Below are 24,691 nucleotides of genomic sequence, written 5' to 3'. Positions count from 1 at the left end.
CCAGGCCCCTTTGATGTTGCAGCTAGCCATACCAGGACCTGGACTCCCATGCTGAACCCCAGCAGTCACCATTTGAGGCAGAGCCTGGAAGCCAACCTACCAGCATGACAAGAGTTGGCCCTGCCACATAAGAAGGGCCCATGCAGCCCACATAGGGGAAACCCTATCACATATAGGTCTGGTGGCCAGAAGGGAGTGTGCTGCTGGGAGCTAAAGAATATCACTTATGTAAGATCACTTCTCAAAGACAGGACAATGTACCGACCTAATTAATACAAAGAAATAAACAGTTTCAGGAAAAATGAGAAGATGAAGGACTTTCTCCTAAATGAAAGAACAGAAAACCTCGGGGAGGGGGGGAGCTAAACAAAGTGGAGATAAGCAATCCACTCGATAAAGAGTTCAAGGTAGTTATCATAAAGATGCTCAGTGAAGTTGGGAGAAGGAGGGATGAACACAGTGAAAACATCAGCAATAAGTTAGAAAACATAAAGAACCCAACAAAGCTGAAGAATAAAATAACTGATATGAAAAACACACTAGAAGGAATCAACAGTAAATTAGATGATACAGAGGAATGATCAGCAAACTGCAAGACTAGTGGACATCACTTAAGGTGAACAGAAAAGAGAGTTTTTGAAAATGAGGATAATTTAGGAGACCTCTGAGACCACATAAAGCTTAATAAAAATTCACATTATAGGGGTTCTAGAAGAGAATAAGAGAGAGAAATGAGCAGAGAACTCGTTTGAAGAAATAATGCTGACAACTTCCCTAGCCTGGGGAGGAAACAGAGATACAAGTCCTGGATGCAAAGAGAGTCCCAGACAATACGAACCCAAAGAGGTCCATATCAAGACAGATTATAATTAAAATGGTAAAAATTAAAGAGAGAATCATGGAACCACAAAAAATCAAGAAACTAGTTGTGTACAAGGGAAATCCAATAAGACCATCAGCTGACTTTTCCACAGAAACTTTGAATTTCCTACGATTGTTTAAAGAACACATATTAAAGCATGAACACTTGCTTATAGAGAAGATATTGATGCTGTGTTTTAGTTGATTTGTGAGGCCCAAAGCATAGTGATTACTTATACTCAAAGTGATGATGGAAAAAACCTACAATAAAGAATATTTATCTGGCAAGTTTATCATTCAGATTTGAAGGCAAGATAAAGGGTTCTACAGACAAGCAAAAGCCAAAAGATTTCAATACCACTGAATGGCTCTGCAAGAAGTGTTAAAGGGACTTTCTTAGCAGAAAGCCAAGGCTAAAACAAAAAATATTAAAATTATGGAAAGGAAAATCTTACTGGTAAAAGCAAAATGCAGTAAAAGTAGTTTATCAAGCATTTATAAAGCTATATGTTAGAATCATTTATATCTACAGTAAGTTATTAAGGTTATAAAATATAAATATGTAAAATGTAATGAAATATTGAAAGCATTAAACATTGAGAGGGGAGTCAAGATACACAGTTGTTAGACTACACTGGAACATTATAGACCATAAACCTAAATAACATATTTATATAGGTTGTTATATATACACCTCATGGTAACCACAGACTAAAGTCTATAATAGATACACACATGCAAATGAAAAGGAATCTAAATGTAAAGATAATCATTAAATCACAATGAAAGAAAGCAAAAGAAGAAAATGAACTGCAAAACAATGAAATGGCAATTAAGTACAGAACTTTTAATAATTCCTTTTAATGAACTAAACACTCCAACCAAAACACACAGTGACTGAACGAATACAAAACAAGATCCATATATATGCTTCCTACTAGAAACTCACTTCAGTTCTAAAGACACACACAGACTGAAAGTGAAGGGATAGAAAAAGGCATTCCATGCAAATAGAATTGAAAAGAAAGCAGGGGTAAATATATTTAAGAAGGTTGAAATATTTTCTGACCACGATTGTATAAGACCAGAAGTCAACTACAAGAAAAAAACCCCAAAAGTACACAAACATGGAGATTAAACAGTATGCTACTAAATGACAAATGGGTCACTGAAGAAATCAAAGGAAATTTTAAAAATATTTGGAGCCAAGTGAAAATGGAAATAAAAATCAAAATCTATGGATGCAAAAGCAGTTCTAATAGTCCTACCTCAGGAAACAAGAGCAATCTCAAATACAGAATCTAACTTCACACATAAAGAACTAGAAAAAGAATAAGCAAAACTCAATGTCATTAGAAGGAAAGAAAGAATTAAAATCACTACAAATATAAATTAAATAGAGCTTAATAATAGGAAAGTCCAATAAACTAAGAAAAGGTTTTTCAAAGGATAAACAAAAATAATAAACTTTTAACCAGAATCATCAAGGAAACAAGAGAGGATCAGACAATAGGCATAGTATGAGTCTAATGCCTGAGTTTTTCACCAAGTATTTAGGATGTCATAGGTTCCTTCAGGTTAAATTATTATTTTATAATATTCTGCCTATTTCTCTCTTTTCTCATCTGAGAAACCAGAAAGCAAGTGAGGAGGAATCAAGTTCCAATATTCAAAATTATATTTATGACCATTTTGGATTAAAATCTGGATTAGATTTAATGAACACAGTTTAGTAATTCATTTAAAGTAACACAGCCTTTTGGAATCTTCTTGACTCATTGTATTTCTACTGGATGATTTGTTGAGGTACTCTTAGAAAAGGTGCTGATTCTCAGAACCAATTTCATTGCTTATTAAATTTAAACAAGAGAAGAGAAATCATAAACCTTGACCCAATATTATGGAAAATTTACTTGAAAGTTAGTATTTTAGTTGAAATTGTTCAAAAATATCATGATAAAGTTATATTATGGCATTTCTTCTTATGCTATATTTTTAAAATACAGTATTGGTTTTAAAATCAACTAAATACTACAAGCAAAATAGATTTAATGCTACATATGAATGAAAGACAGGAGTCACTAATTAGCAAAATAACAATTTTAATCATTCCTCTTCAAGAGAAGTAAGATATAAATACATACTGTCATATCTTGTTATTCACAGTAGTTATGTTCTATAAAGTTTCTGCATGTATCAATTAGTGTATATTGACCGTTGCTCCTAGGGGACATGCAGGGTTAGGTTCCTATAAGCTTCTGGTCAGAACATTTTTGCAAATTGATTGACACATACCCTTGTCTGGCGTTTCTACTGAAAGACATCTTGTTTCGTTTATAGTTTTGATTAACATTGAACTCACCTCCATTCTGTTCTTTGTAGTGACTGTACCAATTTACATTCCCACAAACATTTTCCACACACCCTCTCCAGCTTTTATTATTTCTACACTTTTTGATGATGGTCATTCTGACCAGAGTGAGGTGATACCTCATAACATTTTTTTATGTCAGTGAGTCTATTTCTGTTTTGTAAATAAATTCATTGGTATCCTTTTATTATTTTGATACTTTTTTTAATTGAAGTGTGGTTTATTTAAAATGTTGTGTTAGTTTTAGGTGTACAGCAAAATGATTCAGTTGTGCATATTTTTTTTTCAGATTCTTTACCCTTATAGGTTATTAGGTAATAGTAAGAATAGCTTTCTGTGCTATAGAGTAGGTCCTAGTTGTTTATCTATTTTATGTATAGAAGTGTGTATATGTTAATCCCAAACTCCTAATTTATCCTTCCTTCCTTTACCCTTTGATAACCATAACATTTTCTATGTCTGTCTCTGTTTTGTAAATAAGTTCATTTGTGTCATTTTAAAAAATTCCTCCTGTAAGTGGTTTCATAATGTATTTTTGTCTTTCTCTACCTGACTTATTTCACTTAATGTGATAATCTCTGGTCCATCCATGTTGCTGAAAATAGCATCATTTCATTCCTTTTTATGGCTGAGTAATATTCCATTATTTAAATATACCATTTTCTTTATTTATTCATCTGATGATGGATACTTAGGTAGCTTCCATGTCTTGACTATTGCAAATCATGTTGCTATGGACATTGGAATGCATATATTTTTTGAATTAGAGTTTTTGTCTTCTCTGGATATATGCTCAGGAGTAGGATGGCAGGATCATATGGTAACTCTATTTTTAGTTTTTTAAGGACCTCCATGCTGTTCTTTGTACAGACTGTACCAATTTACATTCCCACAAACTTTCTACACACCATTCCAGCTTTTATGATTTCTAGACATTTTGATGATGGCCATTCTGACCAGAGTGAGGCGATACCTCATTGTAGTTTTGATTTGAATTTCTCTGATAATTAGCAATGTCGAGCATATTTTCATGTGCCTATTGGCCATCAGTATGTCTTCTATGGGGAAATGTCTATTTAAATCTTCCCATTTTTTGATTGAGTTGTTTGGTTTTTGTTATTAAGTTATATGAAATGCTTGTGTATTTTGTAAATTAATCCCTAATTGGTTGCTTTGTTTGCAAATATTTTCTCCCATGCCATAGGTTGTCTCTTCATTTTGTTTATGGTTTCCTTTGCTGTACATTTTTTTGTCTTCTTAGGGCCGCACCCGCAGCATATGGAGGTTCCCAGGCTAGGGGTCAAATTGGAGCTTAACTGCCCCCTGCACCACAGCCATAGCAACGCAGGATCCGAGCCTTGTCTGCGACCTACACCACACACAGCTCACTGCAATGCCAGATCCTTAACCCACTGAGCGAGGCCAGGAATCGAAGCTGTGTCCTCATGGATATAGTCAGATTCATTTCTTTTTTTCTTTTTTTTTTTTTTTTTTTTTTTTTTTGCTTTTTAGGGCTGCACCCATGGCATATGAGGTTCCAAGGCTAGGGGTCTAATTGGAGCTATAGCTGCCAGCCTACACCAAAGCCACAGCAACGCCAGATCCGAGCTGCATCTGTGACCTACACCACAGCTCATGGCAACACTGGATCCTCAACCCACTGAGCGAGGCCAGGGATCGAACCAGCAACTTCATGGATACTGTTGGATTCGTTTCCACTGTGCCATGACAGAACTCCTCAGATTCCTTTCTGATGAGCCATGATGGAAACTCCGTCTTCTTCTTTTTTTTTTTTTTTTTTAGCAATTTCTAAAATATAAGGCCACATGCATGTATACACATATGTATATATGTTTGCAGAAAGATTAGCATATAATAGCAAAACTGTGGGTATAACCCAACTGCCTAACATAACAGTAAGGGATCATTTAAGTAAATGATAGTACATCTCAACACCGATTGTCAGGAAATGATTTTTTTAAATATATGGAACAGTACTTATTGATGTGAAAAATTAGCCACAATACAATATTTAAGAAAAAAATGTTCTAAAAGTAAATATATGCAGATAGATTTTTATGTAAATATACAATTCATGTGTATATTAGTGGATGAATATAGATGGAGAAAACCAGAATATACATCAAAATAGTAACAGTGGGATTATAATAATTTTTACGTTAATATTTTTTCTGCATTGTCTGTGCTTCTACAACAAGTGATTGAAGATTTTACGGTTTAAGTTATTTTAACTTTGAAGTAAAACAGTTTGTACACACAACATTTTGAATGACAATGTGATATCTCATTGAGCAAAATCCATGATGTCTTTGCCCGTTCCTCATTAGGTTCCAGTTTTCCACATCAGGATGCTTAGGTCTCTGTGGCTCTTGTATTATTTCCTTGGGTTCTACTCTCAAAAGAGCAAGTTCTAGAACAATGGAGTGAATGTTTTAAGGTTTTATTCATCATTGTCATAACCCTTTCCAAGAAGACTTTCCCTGTGTACAGGCTCACCATCTGTGCTATTTCACTCTTCCGTTGCCTGGATAGTTTATTCTCACTCTGCAACATCTTTGCTGTTTTGATGAGTTTAGCGGTTTTTACAACAGGTGTTAAGAGGGAACACAGCTGAAGTGTGAGGTGTATCAAGACCAGATATAAAAGTGCTGTGTACACAGACACAGAGTGTCACAGTCGTTGCCATCGATTCACGTGGAGGTTATTTAAGGCTAAGACTTTGGCTCGAGGCTGATTTTGTGGCTGTTAGATGTTGGGAGTCCTGACTCTCCACCAGCTCAAGCAGGAGTAGGCGGGAAGTGCCTCCACTCGAGCCCAGAGACGGAGATTTCAAGGGGCTTCTGAGAGTGCTTGACAGGCGTCCCCTACCCCTGGGGACACACTGGACTGTGAACTTCCAGGCCTCAAACTACAAGGGCAAGAGATAGGCTCTCTAGCTATAGACGGGGCATGAAAGGGAAGCGGCTCTGTTCTGGAGCCTGCTGTCAGGTCAGAGTGTACGTGCGTGTTTGTAAACCACGTACGAAAGTCCTGCCTTAGAAGGCAGCCTGGGGTGCAAAGAGCATTGCAAAGAGAAGCCGGAGGTACAGCCCAAGGTCTATGATATTTGTCAGCCCCCACAAGGCTCTGCAAGTGAGAGAGAACCACAGATCTCTCAGGGGACAGGGTTCTTCTCAAGCATCCCCAGACGTACCTGCGGTGGCTCAGTGAACACAAACCAACTAGCATCCATGAGGATGTAGGTTCGATCCCTGGTCTCCATCAGTGGGTTAAGGACCAGGGTTGCCATGAGCTGTGGTGTAGGTCGCAGATGCCCCTTGGATCTTGTGTGGCTGTGGCTGTGGCTCTGATTCGACCGCTAGCCTGGGAACTTCCATATGCCATTCCTGCTCTAAAAAAAAAAAAAAAAAAAAATTAAGTACCATGAGAAATAACAACAAACTGCAGACCTCTGCCAAGGCCAGAGCAGGCAATGCTACGTCATCGTGCTTGTCCCAGTCAGGTGAGAATGTCAGTGCTCACCTCGCCTCTCATTTCTTCCTATACTCCAACCCCAGAACACTGCAAGCCTTGCTCAGCCACGCTTGGAGGAGGGGCACAGAACAAGGTGAAGAAAGAAGCCACTCACACATCTTTCACCCACTAAGCTAAGGGAATCAGGAAGACTTTAAGACCTTGAACCAAGCCGCATGTTTACCTTGACTGTCGTTTGGATGGACTTTCTTATTCATAAACTAGGACCCTGAATTATTGCCCAAGAGTAACAAAGAAGATTGGAAGTTGCTTGAGTTTTTACTGTGATAACACAAAGTAAATTTTAAAAGGAAAAAGGAGTTGCATGGTGACCACATGCGTTTCATTTGTGTTACTTTGGTTGTAAGCTGGGTAGTTTTCAGATATTTCTTTGGCAATTGATTTCCAGTCCGTCTGAATTATATCCATGTCCTGTCCATGTGTAGATATTAGGATCACAGCGATTTTCTCACCGACTTCTGTGATGCAACTCTGAACACTTGGGTCGTGAACCTCAGTGTTTGCTTAACCTTATCGAGCTGTATGTAATTAGATGGAAAAACTGGTGCCAGATTTCCTTTCTACTCGGTAGACATGGGATCCAGAAACTTTGGCTTTCCCAGCTATACTCTAAGCTGTATTGAGGCCAAGTTCTATGCTTTTACCACACAGCTATTTTAAGCAGAGTAGCACTTCAGGGCTTCTAGACTTTCTTCCACTTAGTGGCAGAGCTTAGGAACCTCCTTGTTTCTTGACCCTCTAAGTCCTCAAAATTATCTCATTATGGTCTCCCAGAAAACTACTGCAAAGAGATATATTTAAACTTGAAATTGAAGTTAAGCCCTGATAATGGAAAGCATCTTAAATAGAACATCAGAAATGACTTTTATCATGGTTGCTTTCAATATTTTAGCAGTGTTAAAAAAAAAAAAAAAAAAAAAAAACCTCAAGCGTTTATTCAAAACTAGTCATACTTTGTACCTGGGGCTAGGTCCATATATAGCATCATATATCAATGCACATTGGGTACCTAAAGAATTAGGGGTCAATTCAGAAACTTTTGGCCTGAGCCATAGTTTTGACTATGCCTAACTACTCTCAGTTTTCAATCTTTGATAAATTGGGAAATTTCGTAGAATTGAAACCCTTTTTCGTCTGCTGGATCCTCTTTCTTTATCCACATCCTGCCCATTGCTTCATACTCTGGGCCGATAAAGAATGAAAGTATCCTTTGCTCCTGCCAACACACGGTACCATGGGCAGACTGGATCGGTGAGGATGGAGCCGTTGCTGCCATGACCGTATTTGCTCTGCTTTCAACAGTATTCAGAGTGTTCCCTACTCTGCTAACCCAGCCTTCATCTTTTCTCTTTCTCTTTACCAAGAAGTCTAGTAGAAATATTTGACTTCTCAATAGCTCCTTCTGAAAATATGCTGTTAATTCATTTATTCAATCATTCACACATTCAGCAAGTTCATGTGAAACAACGATTCTATACCTGGCACTGCCTGTCTGTGCCTTCATTTTGTTTCCTAGACAATTAAAGAAAATTGCATTTTTTTTTTTTTGTCTTTTTGCCATTTCTTGGGCCGCTCCCACGGCATATGGAGGTTCCCAGGCTAGGGGTCTTATCGGAGCTATACCACCAGCCTATGCCAGAGCCACAGCAACGTGGGATCCGAGCCGCGTCTGCAACCTACACCACAGCTCATGGCAAGGCCGGATCCTTAACCCACTGAGCAAGGCCAGGGATCCAACCCGCAACCTCATGGTTCCTCATGATTCATTAACCACTGAGCCACGACAGGAACTCCAACAAAGCTGCATTTACCTATAACAAAGGATGCATAAATTCTTAGTGAGCCTTGACCTAAAAAAATCACCCTGCTCCTGCTTTACTTGTCCGTTTACCTGATGAAGTTATAAATATGTTTCCTGGAGTTCCCATCGTGGCTCAGCAGAAAGGAATCTGACTAGTATCCATGAGGATGCAGGTTCGATCCCTGGCCTCACTCAGTGAGTTAAGGATCTGGTGTTGCTGTGAGCTGTGGTATAGGTCGAAGATATGGCTCAGATCCCACGTTGCTGTGGCTATGGTGTCAGCTGGCAGCTGTAGCTCCAATTCCATCCCTAGCCTGGGAACCTCCATATGATGCGGGTGCAGCTCTAAAAAGAAAAAAAAAAAAAGAAAAAAAAAAGAAATTGGATAAATAGCTTCAGTGTTTTCAGTGGCCTCAGATTTTTGGTGTAAGTTAGTTCCTCACTGATCTCGGCTGAAAGTCATTATCAAAAACAGGATGGTACAGCTTAGTGTGATCTAAGGCATCCCTCAGGGCTAGCCTTAAATAAAGTAAAATATTCAACAGTCTGTATCTGGTGGGTTTATTCACATCTAGAATAAATACCATTTATCTTGAATTTTATGAGACTCAAACATCATCCATTACGGAAAAGTGACAAAAATATTCTGGAAGTTGGAATTTAGCTGAGAGCTCTGAAAGTCCTGATATTATCGTAAGAGTCACTAATATGCCTGATATGACTGAAGAAATGTGACCGCTGGATGGCAGTGCTGCCATCCTCTCTTTGTCTGTCATTCATTCTGTAAATCTGCTCCCCATATTGCCCTTCCTGGCGTTGGAGGAGATCAAGTCCAAGGAAAACGGCAGTAAAGGGTAGCTGTGCCCTGATGAGGTCAAGTCTCACACCTGTCCTGGTGACAAAGTGATTGATTGATTATTGGCCCTTGGGGAATGAGGCGAAGAAGAGGCCAAGCAGCCTTCAGTTTACATTCATAGGTCTTCAGTTGATGGTAGAAGACGGAAATTGAAGTGCCAGCAGTGATTCCCTCTTCAGGCGCTGCTTTTTTCAAAACGGTGTTTTTTGTACATCTGGGTTTTTAAGTTCATTTGATAACTTACGTAAAAGGTTTTGATGTTTCCCTTTATATTTTGAGGAGCTAACATTGTGACAACTATTTGATAAAATAAAGGAAGTGACTACCAAATTCTAAAATATATCTAGGAGTTCCCGTCGTGGCGCAGTGGTTAACAAATCCGACTAGGAACCATGAGGTTGCGGGTTCGGTCCCTGCCCTTGCTCAGTGGGTTAACGATCCGGCGTTGCCGTGAGCTGTGGTGTAGGTTGCAGATGCGGCTCGGATCCCGCGTTGCTCCAGCGGCTACAGCTCTGATTAGACCCCTAGCCTGGGAACCTCCATATGCCGTGGAAGCGGCCCAAAGAAATAGCAAAAAGAAAAAAAAAAGTAATCTAGAAGATAGAATGATGGACATCCAAAAGAACAGCAAAAAAAAAACAAAAAAAATAGACTGAAAAGATCTAAAACAAGATAAAACAATAAGAAAAAAGAAAAAAAGAAAATTAAAAAATTATCACTGAAACTTCCCAAACATGAAGAAGAAAAAAAAAAATCTATTTTCTTATCACACCTCTTTAAAATGTACTGCTTTGGTTGAATTTCAGTACTAATGTTACCAATTTTGAAAGATAAAAATAGAAAACTACAACTTGGGGGAAAATGGCAGAGACTAATATTTCTTGGTTTATAATGCTCTGTTTTTATTTCGAGGGCCTCAGTGTGAATAAGCAGGTGAGAAATGATTGATTTTTTTTTTTTTTTTTCCTTTCAGCGGTTTACCTCTGTAAGAGAACAATGCAAAACAAGGCAAGGCTGGAGCTAGCTGACTATGAAGCTGTAAGTACCAAGGACTTCCTGGCAAAGAGGGGTATAAAATGAGCAGGAATAGGGCCAGTTTCTGGGCACTCTTAGCTTCCTACGTTCATGGATTTTAGGGATCAGATTTCCAGAGTGGGGCAGCATAGTGAATGAATATACCCTCAACTCGTTTGCCTCCTCTCATCATTCCATTGAGGATGGTGAAATACACGAACTCAGAGTAGAAGGGGAGCATATCTTATTTGCTGAAATTGAGTTAAATGCAAACATGTTATATATACTATATATAATGAAAATATCCAAACTTAGAGAATTATAGTATCCAAACTGGGAAAATGGTTTCTGCAAAACCTTTCGATGGGTCACCATCAGCAGATTAACTTAATCTCCTGTAATGTGTTCAGATGATGGCTGTATTTCGATTTTCTGAATTTGGAGCGTTGTCTACAAGTGAGTAGGAGGGGGCGGGGGGGTTCCAATTACTGTCTAGAACTGGATAGACCGATGAAATCAGTAGTAGAACTGTATTGCTTTCCTGCTCCTTAGTAAAGTGGGCACAGAAAAATACAGTGGTTTGTCTTGAGCAGTTGTTTAATATAAGGTAATTACAGCATTTTGGATTTTTAGTTGTAGTCTCTAATATTCATATTTGCAATGGGTTTTCCTCTGACCTCTCTGACTGGTAATATGTCAGCCGCGTAGAGTGAGCATGACTTATCACTTACTCCTTTAGAAATGATGCATTTGTTTTCTCAGTAAGCATACATGGTAGATAAGCTAGAAGAGAGTAGTAAATGAGCTCCAGAATGTTGTCTTCGCCCTGGTGTATTTTTCAGGAGAGCTTGGCCAGGCTGCAGAGGGCATTTGCCCGGAAGTGGGAGTTCATTTTTATGCAAGCAGAGGCACAAGCGAAGTGAGTCTTTTGGAAGATTTGTTCAAGTCGTGGCCTTCTGTCCAGAGAGGCCCCTTAGTTAACACTACTTATTATTCATTGTTACGATGTTGACAGAGTGGACAAGAAGAGAGACAAGATTGAAAGAAAGATCCTCGATAGTCAAGAGAGAGCATTCTGGGACGTCCACAGGCCGGTGGTAAGTGAGCCAGCAGCGCAGGCTGAATTCCTCATCTCAGCCCGTGGAAAGTGCCAGAACGATGGAGTAACTCCTTCACTTCTCCTAAAACTTGGTGAATTATTTATAACAAGATTTGCACTTTCGGAGTTCCCGTCGTGGCTCAGTGGTTAACAAATCCGACTAGGAACCATGAGGTTGCAGGTTCGATCCCTGGCCTTGCTCAGTGGGTTAAGGATCCGGCATTGCCATGAGCTGTGGTGTAGGTCACAGACACAGCTTGGATCCCGCATTGCTGTGGCTCTGGAGTAGGCCGGCAGCTACAGCTCCGATTCGACCCCTCGCCTGGGAACCTCCATATGCCGCAGGAGCGGCCCAAGAAAAGACAAAAAAAAAAAAAAAAAAAGATTTCCACTTTTGTGTAAAATGCCTAGAATTCAATAGTATAATATTTAATTGAAAAACTATGTGTTTTTCTGATATGACATGACTCGCTTACGCTTGGCTTTGGGGTGTTTGATACTTTCATACGCTTAAAGAAAGAAGACTGCAACGAGGCAGTTCTGCGTGGCTTACTATCTGCATTTTTCTGGATTTTTAGTGAAAGTGTGAGTCAAAATGTTCCTCCATGAATTTTTCTTTTTTAAAACTATTAATAACCTGCTTTGAACGTCAGCTTTCATGGAAACATTTTAGGTGGCTCAGATTCAGATCAGCTCATGAGTCTAACGATGTTACTGGTCACTGGATCTACACACAGTAACTTCGCAGGTTTGTGACTCAGAGTGACAAATAGCAAGCGTCCTTGATTAGTACCGGAAACGCCTGTGTGAGGAATTACACAGTGGCCATGAGCCCGCGTGAGAAAGCATCTCTGATCTCATAGAGTGTATTTTCATGCTTTGTCTTCTACGTATTCTTTAAATACAGACAAAGCATTAGAGAATAGTATTTACATAAATATTATTAAATAACAGGATCACAGCATCAGATAAATCAATATATTCTTTGAGAATATCTTAAAATTTTCCTCTCAACTACCAAAATAGATCTGTTTTCCAAAGATTCGTTTATGTACATATACGTATATGAATTTCAAATAGCAATGCACTTGTTAAATTCATGTGGAATTTTTTTTTCTTTTGAGTTCACAAAAAACTAAAATTGAGACTTAACTGGCTTTCCTACTCAAAACTCAAGTTGAGTTTTATTGCTTCTGGTGTAAAGGATTATGAAGCCACATGCATAAGTATTGCAAGGACAGGAAGTAGGATTTGTGCTTGCTCGTCTGTGTTAAGCCATCTCTAGAAACTTGTTAATACAGTATGTTCTCACCTTTATCCACTTCATGCCCTTGGACAGCTGACAGCCCATCTCCAACCTAGCTTAGCTTTGATGGTTTACGACTATTTCTTTTTTCTTTCTTTCTTTTTTCTTTTTTTTTTTTTTTTTTTTCTTTTTCTTTTTAGGGCTGCACCCACAGTATATGGAAGTTCCCAGGCTAGGGGTCTCATCGGAGCTGCAGCTGCCAGCCTACACCAGAGCCACAGCAATGCCAGATCTGAGCCATGTCTGCCACCTACACTGCAGCTCACCGCAACACTGGATTCTTAACCCACTGAGCAGGGCCAGGGATCGAACCCACATCCTCATGGATACTAGTCGAGTTCATCACCGCTGAGCCACAGGGAAACTCCACTATGTCCTTTTCAGTCCGTGCTCCGTGCCGGCTCCCTGCACTGCCAGCAAACACCGGTGCTCCTGGAGCATGGACGTGGATCCCACCTCACCACCGTCCCCTGCTCTCTTGCCTAAGAATTACTCAGCCAGTCCCTTCCCTTTTATGCGCCCTGTTGGAAGCAGAACCTGTTCCCAGGTGGGTCTGCTCTAACCAGCGTGAGTCAGGCTCCAGTCTTCTGCATCTCCACACAGCAGGAGCACCTGGCACATCCTCACTAGGGCTGGGGCACCTGGGGGCAGAACCACCCTGCAGCCCTGGGTTCCTCCTCCCTTATTCAATTCACAGATGCTTTTTTTTTTTTCTTCTGGTTTTTACATGTTATTTTATATAAATGTAATTATAGTATATTCAGTTTTGTATTATATTTACTTTCAATTAATTTACTCACATGCACTAAACATTTGTTCAGGACTTTATATGTACAAGGCAATAGGTTGTGGAATCAAAGGTCACTAATACACAGCTTCTACCCTCAAAGAATTTGGGGTGGAGGTGTATGTGTGTGCCAAAGATTAAGTGCTCAGAATTGCGGATAAGAGATTATGGCTAAGGAGTAGGCCATTGTGTGTATGAACCACATCTTCTTAATCCATTTATTTGTCTATGGACATTTAGGTTGTTTCCATGTCTTGGCTATGGTGAAAAGGGCTACTATGAATATATGGGTGCATTTATCTTTTTGAATTATAGTTTGTCTGAACATATGCCCAGAGTGGGATTTTCTGGATTATATAGTAGTTCTATATTTGGTTTCTGAGGAACCTCCATACTGTTTTCCATGCTGGTGGTACCATTTTGCATTCCCAAAACAGTGTAAGAGGGTTCTCTTTTCTCCACACCCTCTCCGGCATTTGTTATTTGTAGATTTATCAATGATGGCCATTCTGACCGGTGTGAGGTGGCACCTCGCTATAGTTTTTATTTTCATTTCTCTAATAATTAGTGAAGCTGAGCGTATTTTCATGTACCTGTTTGCAATCTGTATATCTTCTTTGGAGAAATGTCTATTTAGATCTTCTGCCCATTTTTCAATTGGGTTTTTTGGTTTTTTGTTGTTGAGTGTATGAGTTGCTTGTATATTTTGGAGATTAAGCCATTGTCCGTGGCATCATTTGCAACTATTTTCTCCTGTTGCATAGGTTGTCTTCTTCTTTTTTTCCTATGGTTTCCTTTGCTGTGCAAAAGCTTGTCAGTTTGATAAGGTCCCGTTGGTTTATTTTTGTTTTTATTTCCATTGCTTTGGTAGACTGACCTAAGAAAACATTTGTATGGTTGGTGTCAGAGGATGTTTTGCCTATGTTCTCTTTTAGGAGTTTGACGGTGTCTTATGTTTAAGTCTTTAAGCCATTTTGAGCTTATTTTTGTTCGTGGTGTGAGGGTGTGTTCCAGTTTCATTGATTTACATGCAGGTGTTCAGGTTTCCCAGCAGCAATTGTTGAAAAGACTATCTTTTTCCAATTTTATATTCTTGCCTCCTTTGTCAAAGATGAATTGACCACCTTATTATTGAAAACCTTGTTATTAATTGAAAACCTTATTGATTTTTTTGTCTAGAGGATCTGTCCATTGATTTGAGTTGCGTGTTAAAGTCTCTTAACTCTTATTATATTCCCATCAATTTCTCCTTTAATGTTTGTTAGTAGTATATCTGGGTGCTCCTGTATTAGGGGCATATATATTGACGATTGCAATATCCTCTTCTTGTATGGATCCTTTATCATTAAATAGTGTCCTTCTTTCTCTTTCTTTATGGCCTTCATTTTAGAGTCTCTTTTGTCTGATATGAGTATTGCAACTCTTGCTTTCCTGTCTTGTCCATTGGCATGAAATATCTTTTTCCATCCCCTCACTTTCAATTTATATGTGTCCTTTGCCCTAAGGTGAGTCTGTTGTTGACAGCATATTGTAGGCTCTGTTTTTTTTTTTTTAATCCAGTCTGGCACTCTATGTCTTTTGATTGGAGTATTCAGTCCATTGGCATTTAAGGTAATTATTGATAACTATGTATTTATTGCCATTTTAAACCTTTTCTTTCCAGTTGAGTCTACATTTCTCCTTTTTTCCTTTTTTTTTTTTTTTTTGATTAGATGATTTCCTTTTATTCTTGTGTCCTTTTCTTTTTAGTTTTTGCGAATGTGATGTTTGGTTTTGATTTGTGGTTGCCCTGTTTTTCAAGTATGTTAACCCTTCCTCTACTTCTTGCATTAGCTTGATAGTCATAAGGCTCAAACACATTCTAAAAAAAAGGAGTCTTACTTTTCTTCCCCACATTTTATGATTTTGAAGCCCTTTTTTAACATCTTCATGTTTGTCCTTTTTCTGTTCCTTGTGTTTTGGGTTTTTTTTTTTTTTTTGTCACTTTTACAATAGGTTTTTTTTCCTTTTAGATCTGTGTACTGGCTTATGGCATCCTTTATCTCATTTATTGAATTCCTCAGCTGCAGAATTTCTGCTTTTAGAGTTTCAATCTCTTTGGTAACGTTTTGCTTCACTTCATTAATTTTGTTCCTGAGGACACTGAACTGCCTTTCTGAGTTCTTGTAGCTCCCTGAATTTCTTCATGACAGCTATTTCAATTCTCTATCAGTTAGATCTCAGTAAGAATCAGGAGGCGTCAGCCAGGCCCAAAAGTGCCGGCTGGGGCAGGGATGAGGAGGGAAGGAAGGAAGCAGTCAAAGAGGACAGAGGATCTCCTAAACACCCCAAGATGGGCCTGAAGACAAGCACAGAACAAAGGCCAGAGGGGCTGGCAGGCCACCAGCGCCACTGGCAGGAGCTCTGCACAGCCCACAGCTTCTGCACCGGGAATCATGCAGTGGCATGGGGGCACTAAGTGTCATTTTCTTTTCATGATACTGTTAATATATATAGTGTTCATGGTGCTTGGCGAGTTGTTCCTGTCAGCATAATTGAAGTGGTGAAGCCTTTCTTCTTTAGGTAAAGTTTTTGTTTTTGTTTTACCTGATTCTAACAATTTAATGGATCAGTAATTAGAGGCTTTTCTTAGGTTTTTCAATAGGTGGCATTCTATTAGAAGTAAATTTTATTTATTTTTTTGTTGAAACCTTATTCTTGAAATTTTTTTAAAAATTCTTATTAAAGAATAGTTGATTTGCAAAGTTCCTTCAATTTCCACTGTACAGCAAAGTGACCCAGCCGCATCTATATCTATATATATGTATGAAAGTGTATATATGTTTACACATTCTTTTTTTTTTTAATACTATCTTTCATCATGTTCCCTGTGCTGTACAGCAGGATCCCATTACCCATCCATCCTAAATGCAATAGTCTATATGTACCAACCCCAGCTCCTCATCCATCCCCTTCTCTCCCCCCTCCCCCAGCAAACACAAGTGTGCTCTCCATGGCCATGACCTGTTTCTGTTTTGTAGATGCGATTACTTGTGTCACAAGTAACTTTTAGTTTCTTTTGCCTAAACAGCCTCTGCTTCCAGGGGAGGCGCTTTCGGCCTCCACTGTCTCTGTCCAAGGTGAAAAAATTAAAGCACATGGTTTATTCTGTCACAGGGCTCTGATATTGGAGCCAACCAATATCAGACTCCTTCCTGTTTATGTGCTTTTTATCTATTGGCATTTACTATATTAAAAGTTAAACAGGAATTTTTAAAATATGTATTCGTTGACATTTAAAAAAACAAGAAGCCAATTGAATAATAAAGTATTAGTACAATTTTACGGAAAAAGTTGGCATATTTAAATACCAAAGGAAGGTTAGTGAGAAGGTTGGCACTATTTTAAACTTTTTCAAATCACTTTAATCTTTAGTTAAATATAAGGTTAAATGTCTCATGTCTGCTTCTTCAGTCCATGCATTGCTACCTCTGGAACATTCTACTGTGCACTCGTTAGAAAATGACAGTGAAAAAGTACATACTGTCATCGTATTTTTATGAAAATATTTTGACCTTGCAGAACCCGTGAAACCGGACTACTGATGTGGAGTTTTTTGGTTTGGTTTTTGTTTGTTTGTTAAAGTAGGAATTATTGATGAATTTTTTCTAAAGCTTTTTACACTTTTTTATATTAATAATATGTAATTCTCTGTGTTGTTTTCATAATGTTATATTGGATTTTGTTTGTTTTTATTTCTTTAGGATTTTTTCATGGACATTCAAAAGTGAGGTTGGCTAGTTTTAGATTTATTTTTTATTTCTGCAATAAAATCTTTGCTATAAAGTGTCACAGTGATATTAGTTTTTGTCTTGATATTTCCCTGTGTCAGGAAAGCCTCATGGAGTTCCCGTCCTGGCTCGTGGTTAACGAATCCGACTAGGAACCATGAGGTTGCGGGTTTGGTCCCTGGCCCCATTCAGTGGGTTAAGGATCCGGCGTTGCCATGAGCTGTGGTGTGGATTGCAGACGCAGCTGGGATACATTGTTGCTGTGGCTGCGGTGTAGGCTACCGGCTACAGCTCCGATTCGACCCCTAGCCTGGGAACATCCATATGCCATGGGAGCGGCCCTAGAAAAGGCAAAAGACCAAAAAAAAAAAAAAAGGAAAGCCTCATGCAGCTCTATGTTATTTCTCTAGTGTCGATGAGAGGCAGGAAGAGCACCTTTCTGTCAGGAGCTTGATGCGCAAAAGACGGATCACCTATGACAGAGAGAAGCATCATGCTTCTCACTTTTATTGCCACTCCCCCCACCATGAAAAGCCCTACTGCGGCTTCTTTTCATTTATATTTTCTCTCTCTCAAATGCCGAGGACTCGGGGGAAACTAATGCAGCCACAGAGTTTGGTGTAGGGCATTAAGAGAGCAATTGCAGCTAAAAAGGCTTGGCTGAAATACTAACTCATCTGCTTACTAAATGTCTTCAAGGCTCAGGCTCCTCATTTGTTAACTGTGGCTTAATAATACCTGCCTCATAGGTCCGGTGAAAACACATTGAAATCATATACATAAATTGCTTATATGTATCTGGCACATAGTCATTGTTTAATAATCGGTGGTTAAAGTTATTTTAGCAATCATGTTTTCAAAGGGAGTCAGAATGCAGGAGTAAATGCAGTTACTTTTGACCTGGTATAATCAGGGACCTTATACAAACGGTTTTTATTACTGGGAATAAGATGACAGGCATGAGGTGGCATTGTCCCTAAGAGAGGGTGGAGTCCTCACACATATAGGCTGCTTGTCCCTAACTGTATTCTGCCAGTACCATTAGCAACCTAATGGCGTATCGCAGGCATGTTTGGGTTAATCAGTGAATTCATAATACCTGCTCTCTCTTCCCTGCACACGTATTTCTGAATGATACTCAGTATATTGTCATAGTTTAAAAAGTACACGGGTGGAGTTCCTTGGTGGCCTCGAGGTTCAGGATTTGATATTGCCATTGCTCTGGCTTGGGATCGATCCCAGGTCCAGCAACTTCCACATGCTACATGCAGCCAGAAAATTAAAAAAAAAAAAATTAAAGCGCATGGTTTATTCTGTCACAGGGCTGTGATATTGGAGCCAACCAAGGCATCAATGGCCAGGTCCCAGTTAACAGAACTTTTTCAGCTGTCACAAAACTCAGTGATTTCTGGCATTTTCTGTGCACCACAAGTACTCACTTAGCTGTCCAAGAGGTACATTTTTTCACTGAAACACATGAAATGTGTACCATATGTGCTCCTCTCTACGAAGTGTAAGAGTAAAATATATGTGGATTTCTGTTGATGATGATAAGAACATTAGGGAGTTCCCACTGTGGCTTGGCAGATTAAGGACCCAGTGTTGTCTCCGTGAGGATGCAGGTTCAATCCCTGGTCTTGCTCAGTGGATTGCCACAAGCTACAGCATAGGTCACAAATGCGGCTCAGATCTGGTGTTGCTGTGGCTGTGACATAGGCTCCAGCTATGTCTCCAGTTCAACCGCTGGCCCAGGAACTTCCGTACGCTGCAGGTGTGGCCATAAAGGGGGGGGGGGAGAATATTGATGAGTACCTTTATTTATAGAAGTCCCTGGTTACAAAAGCTTTTTGCATTCATTATGTCACTCATAGTTTACAGGGACCTTGTAGGATGGTAATCATTGTCCTTAGCTTACAAACAAGAGAAGCAAGACTGGGGAGTTGTACTGACTCTCATGTAACTAGGTCTCCCTCCTTACTTATGACTAAAAAGCTTGGCATTGCCTTCAAAACTCGATGCAATCTCTACAAAATAGTATGTATATTTTTTGTCAACTCTTAGTGTATATCAGGGTATTTTATTTCATTAAGGCTGGCTTTGTGCACAGGAGCTAGTTTTTGTTTTATTTTAGTGAAATGACTAATTGCGCCTTTCATTGGTTTGGTGGTCTAATGTGCTTTGCGTGTCTGCTCATTCTCTGAGGCGGCCAGAGGGCAGTATTTGTCCATTGTTACAACATCTCTAAGAGGAAGCTTGGCTGCTGGGGAAAGAGTCACAACATGGAACGTGCCTTCGAAGTGCAACAGGCATAAAACCTAGAAACCCCCAGGTCTGATTCGGGGCTAGAACCAGCAGGTGTAGTATCCGTAGATCATAAGGGGATGCTTTTGAATTTTGTACCACATGCAATCTGCAGACATATGTTCATGTGTTCATTTGATACTGAAATAGTAGCAGAGCTTTAATGTATTTCCAAATATATCCCTTGAAAAGTATCAGTGATATTCCTATTCAACTTTCGGCATTGTCATTATGTGGTATCCATGAGAAACAAATTATGTTGAAGTCAGTAAGAATGATGCAATTTTCTACCCTTAATCCTCAAATCACCCCATGCTCCTGATGCTGCCTTCTCTATCAGCGGTCCTTGTTACTGATTCTTTTAACTGCTTTAGAAAATCAAAATTGTGTTAATCCAAATTTGAATCTTTCATTTGTGTTAAGCAAAAATAATAATGTCCCAGTCTGTTCCTTTGGATTGAAAAATATTTTGACAGTGTGGCTATCATGAGCCTCTGCGAGTGAAACTATTCTGTTTTGTTCCCTGGTTACATCTTTTATCCTCAGTCTGCTCTTCTATCCTTAAATAGGTTTGGAGCTACAATGTCCTACTGTTATGTAATATCTGGTGCTTTTTATAGGAGCCAAGGGTAGAATAAAAATTAGCTTCCTTATTATTAAGTCAGTTCTTCTACAGCTGGGTTGGCAACTTTTCAAAATATCGTGCCTAGATGTCTGTCCTGTATACCCTGAAATGGTGAGAGTGTGGATAATGGTTGGGTGATGCTGGGAGCAAGACCCTGAGAACCGAAACAGCCCACTCTCAAAGAGGTGGGCACAATGCCGTATTGATCTCAGTTACTGGGGGTTTGTATCCCCTGGGGACTGGGCAGGTGTCAGGGGAGAAGGACAGCCTCCAGCTCCAGGGTGCTACTGAGAACCTAGCCTCTTGGACCTTTCCTACTAGAGCCGAAATAAAAATCTCTTTGCCACTGGGGCAGAGGCAACAGATAATCTTTTAAGTATCGACAGAGAAAACACACCAGGCAAAATGTTAACAGTTGAAGAATATGAAAAAAAGAGTCCATGTAGTCATGAAACCATTCTTGAAATTCTTTCAATATGTTTGAAATCATATGAAAGCAAAAAGTGTAAAATGTGCTCTCGAACACACACCACACACCACACGCACACGCACACGCACACACACGAGCACACAGTCTGTGAGGGCTGACTAGGCTGACAGATGAGTTCAATCTGCCAATACCCTAGCAGGGCCAGTATGAACTCTGATTCATAGGGAGCAGTTATCTTTTTTTTTTTTTTTTTGTCTTTTTGCCTTTTCTAGGGCCGCCTCTGCAGCATATGGAGGTTCCCAGGCTAGGGGTTTAATCGGAGCCATAGCTGCTGGCCTACACCACAGCTCACGGCAACGCCAGATCCTTAACCCACTGAGCAAGGCCAGGGACCGAACCCACAACCTCAGGGTTCTAGTCGGATTCATTAACCACTGAGCCACGATGGGAACTCCAGAAGCAGTTATCATTTAGGCTGTTTTAGTCTGTTCATTTACTTCTCCCTAGATACACAAATTGGACTGGAAAGAAAGATAAGCTGTGCTCTCCTAATCTGACACCAAGTATCTGCTTCAAATGAACTTATTTCTTGAAAAAAAAATTAAATTAAAATTTTAAAACACTCTCAATGAATAAGAAAAAAATGTACATCCTCTTTCAAACCCACAGAGCTGTGGAAAATTTTTCCTCCACTCTGCTGTTTTCCCTTTTCACAATTTTTACATCCCTCCTCACAGTCAGAAACTGGATATTTCAAAACACATTACATTTTGTTATCAAAAACTTCACCTAAAGACATTTGTCATTGCATATTTTCAAATGTTAGCAGTCAGCCCTTTTAGAAATGAAAAACTGGAAGTTCCTGTCGTGGCTCAGTGGTTAATGAATCCGACTAGGAACCATGAGGTTGCAGGTTCGATCCCTGGCCTCACTCAGTGGGTTAAGGATCCAGCATTGCTGTGAGCTGTGGTGTAGGTTGCAGATGTGGCTTGGATCCAGAGTTGCTGTGGCTATGGTGTAGGCTGGCAACTATAGCTCCAGTGGGACCCCAAGCCTGGGAATCTCCATATGCTGTGGGTACAACCCTAAAAAGAAAAAAAAAAATAGAAAGAGAGAAAAATGAGAAATCGAAGCTGCCATTAGGGAAATGAAATTCAAAGATATAGTCTGGTGCCTGACTTGATGTGTCTGCAGAATTTTGAAATGAACTTAGCTCTGCACCTTTGCCTCCATTTCTACCATATAATAAATTCCCAAAAATGATGTATGACCTTGAATTACTAATTTTTTTCTCTCTTCAGTATCTTTGAATAGTTTTTTTTTTAATTAGCAATTTTCTCAGATCCTAGTAAACAATCACAAAGCATGGGAGAAAGATTCAGTCCTTTGCTATGTGATTGCTTTCTTTATGTCAAGTTGTACTGCTGATAATAACAGCAGCTAATTGCCTGCTGCACTGTGTCAGCAGCCATGCTGAACCCCTTCCAAGCATCTCCTGCAGCATTGCATTTGGTGGTGCTACTCTTGTCCCCACCGAGTAGAATATACACCCCATGATCTTAACGCTTCTGTAGTCGTGTGGTTTTGTTTGTATATGTAAGTGGCATTTTTTAAAGTGACACAGCCCTTTAAATAAGTGACTTCAGAGATTTTCTACAGTCTATAGAAAGTGCAGGTTTTTCCATTGGGGATTTTAATCTTCACTTTTAATCTTCAAATTTAATCTTCCATTAAGTCTTCATTCAAGAGCAATGAGGAACAGTGATACCACAATGAGTCCTTTGGAAATTAAGCTCTTTTCTTCTGTGTCTACAGCTCACTCTTTTTTTTTTTTTCCCACTGTACAGCAAGGGGGTCAGGTTATCCTTACATGTATACATTACAATTACAGTTTTTCCCCCACCCTTTCTTCTGTTGCAACATGAGTATCTAGACATAGTTCTCAATGCTATTCAGCAGGATCTCCTTGTAAATCTATTCTAAGTTGTACAGCTAACTTTTTAACGCACTTTCTATGGTAGTAAAACACCCTTAACATGAGATCTGTCCTCTTCACAAATTTTAAGTGTTCAGTATGTTACCGTTGACCTTTAGTACAATGTCGTACATTAGATTTCTAGATGCATCTTCCTTCACTCGAATGTTCTTTCTCCTTCCCCCACTCCTGGGAACCACCTTTTTTTTTTTTTTCCTTTTTTTTTCCTTCCTTTTCTTTTTTTTCCTTTTATTCTTTAGTTCTGTGAATTTGACCATTTTAGAAGCCTTATAGAAGCGGGATCGAGTGGGATTTCTCTTTCTGTGACTGGTTTGCTTCACTTAGCATCATGTCCTCAGCGTTCATCCACATTGTCACATATTACAGGATTTTCGTTTTTAGGCTGAATCCTATGCCACTTTCTGGATAGACCACATTTTGTTTATGCCTTCTTCTGTCTATGGACGCCACGTCTTCCTCATGCCCAGTTCTGCCAATAGACGTTTAGGATGTTTCCCACTTTGGCTGTTATGAGCATTGTGAACAGTGAACATGGGGTTACTAATATCTCTTTGAGATTCTGATTTCAGTACTTACGGGTAAACACCCGGGAGCGGGGTTGCCAGGCCGTATGATAGTTTGATGTGTAATCTTTTGGGGACTCTCCATCCTGTTTTCCGTAGTGGATGCACCACTGGACATCACCTCCAAGAGTGCAAGGGTGGCTGTCTCTAACAGGGAGCTACCTGAAAAGGAAAGTAGGAAAATGATCCCATTTACAATAGAGCGACAAAATAAAATAAAATAAAATCAGTAGGTATAAATTTAACTAAGGAAGTGAACAACTCATACATGGAAGCTACCAAACATTGATGAAATAAATGAAGCAAGACACAAACAAATGGAAAGACATCCCGTTTTCATGGATTGGTTGACAATATTATTAAAAACCACACATTTTGAAAAACCTCGTCATTTATGAGATAAGCTGTGTACCACTTGGCTCAGCTGTATTGTCTTAACTCGGCTGTTCCCTAGAACAACCAGGCAGGGAAAATGCACAGGATCACAGCTTATGTTTGTCCTTGGATGTTTGCAGATCAAAATGGAGACAGCTCAAAACAAAATTATAAATTCAGGAGTAGAGAAGCTTTCTTTGTTCTCGTCTTTCCTTCTCAAAAACTTTTGTGAGTTCCTAGTGTCCTCTTGCTGTTTAAGTAGCCAACCTACATAAAATCTGGAAACAATCTCATATCAGTCATGTATACTTATAAACTGAAGGACTAATTGTATTTCAAGGAGAAAAAAAAAAAGAACTTGAGCTAAATTTTCCTGTACCATTAATGTGTCTTTTAAACCTAGCCAAAGAATTAGACCATTTGTTTCCTGTTAATAAATGTATGATAACAGTGATAGATGATGGCCAGCTGGCCAGGAAGTTAAGTTTTAGATGTCTATGCTCTTTTTTAAATTTATTTTTAACTGAAATAGAGTGAATTTATAATGTTATGTTAGATTCAGGTGTACAGCATAGTGATTCAATCTATTTATAGAATATACTGTATTATTATAAAATGATAGCTACATTTCTGTGCTGAACGATATATGTTTGCTGATTATTTATTTTATGCCTAGTAGTTTCCATCTCTTCGTGCTGTACCCCTATCTCATTCCTCTCCCTTTCCTCTCCTCACTGGTAACCACTAGTCTGTTCTATCAGACTGTTCTGGTTTTGTCGTATACATTTGCTTGTATTACTTCTTAGATGGCACATATATGTGATAAGATAAAGTATTTGTCTCTCTATCCTTTTCACTAAGCATCGCAGCGTCACAGTCCATCCACGTTGCTGCAAATGGCAGAATTTCATTCTTTTGATGACTGATATTCCAGTATATATGTACCACATCTTCTTTATCCATTCCACTGTCAATAGGCAT

At 39.2% G+C, this 24,691-nt stretch overlaps 1 protein-coding gene across 7 annotated transcripts in view; it reads left to right on the top strand.

Moving 5' to 3' along the window:
• RGS7 (regulator of G protein signaling 7) overlaps positions 1–24,691 on the top strand; it is a 371,486-nt gene that overhangs the window by 292,270 nt on the left and 54,525 nt on the right. For all 7 annotated transcript variants that reach the window (XM_021064377.1, XM_021064375.1, XM_021064373.1 and 4 more), the window contains 3 exons: positions 10,418–10,482; positions 11,301–11,377; positions 11,474–11,555. In XM_021064377.1, the coding sequence (XP_020920036.1) occupies positions 10,418–10,482; positions 11,301–11,377; positions 11,474–11,555 (224 nt within the window). The remainder of the gene's footprint in view (positions 1–10,417; positions 10,483–11,300; positions 11,378–11,473; positions 11,556–24,691) is intronic.

This window comes from Sus scrofa, chromosome 10 (assembly GCF_000003025.6).
Source record: "Sus scrofa isolate TJ Tabasco breed Duroc chromosome 10, Sscrofa11.1, whole genome shotgun sequence".
Classification (NCBI taxonomy): Eukaryota; Metazoa; Chordata; class Mammalia; order Artiodactyla; family Suidae; genus Sus; species Sus scrofa.
The sequence above is the reverse complement of the archived record's forward strand: the minus strand, read 5'-3'. Positions and strand labels throughout refer to the sequence as shown.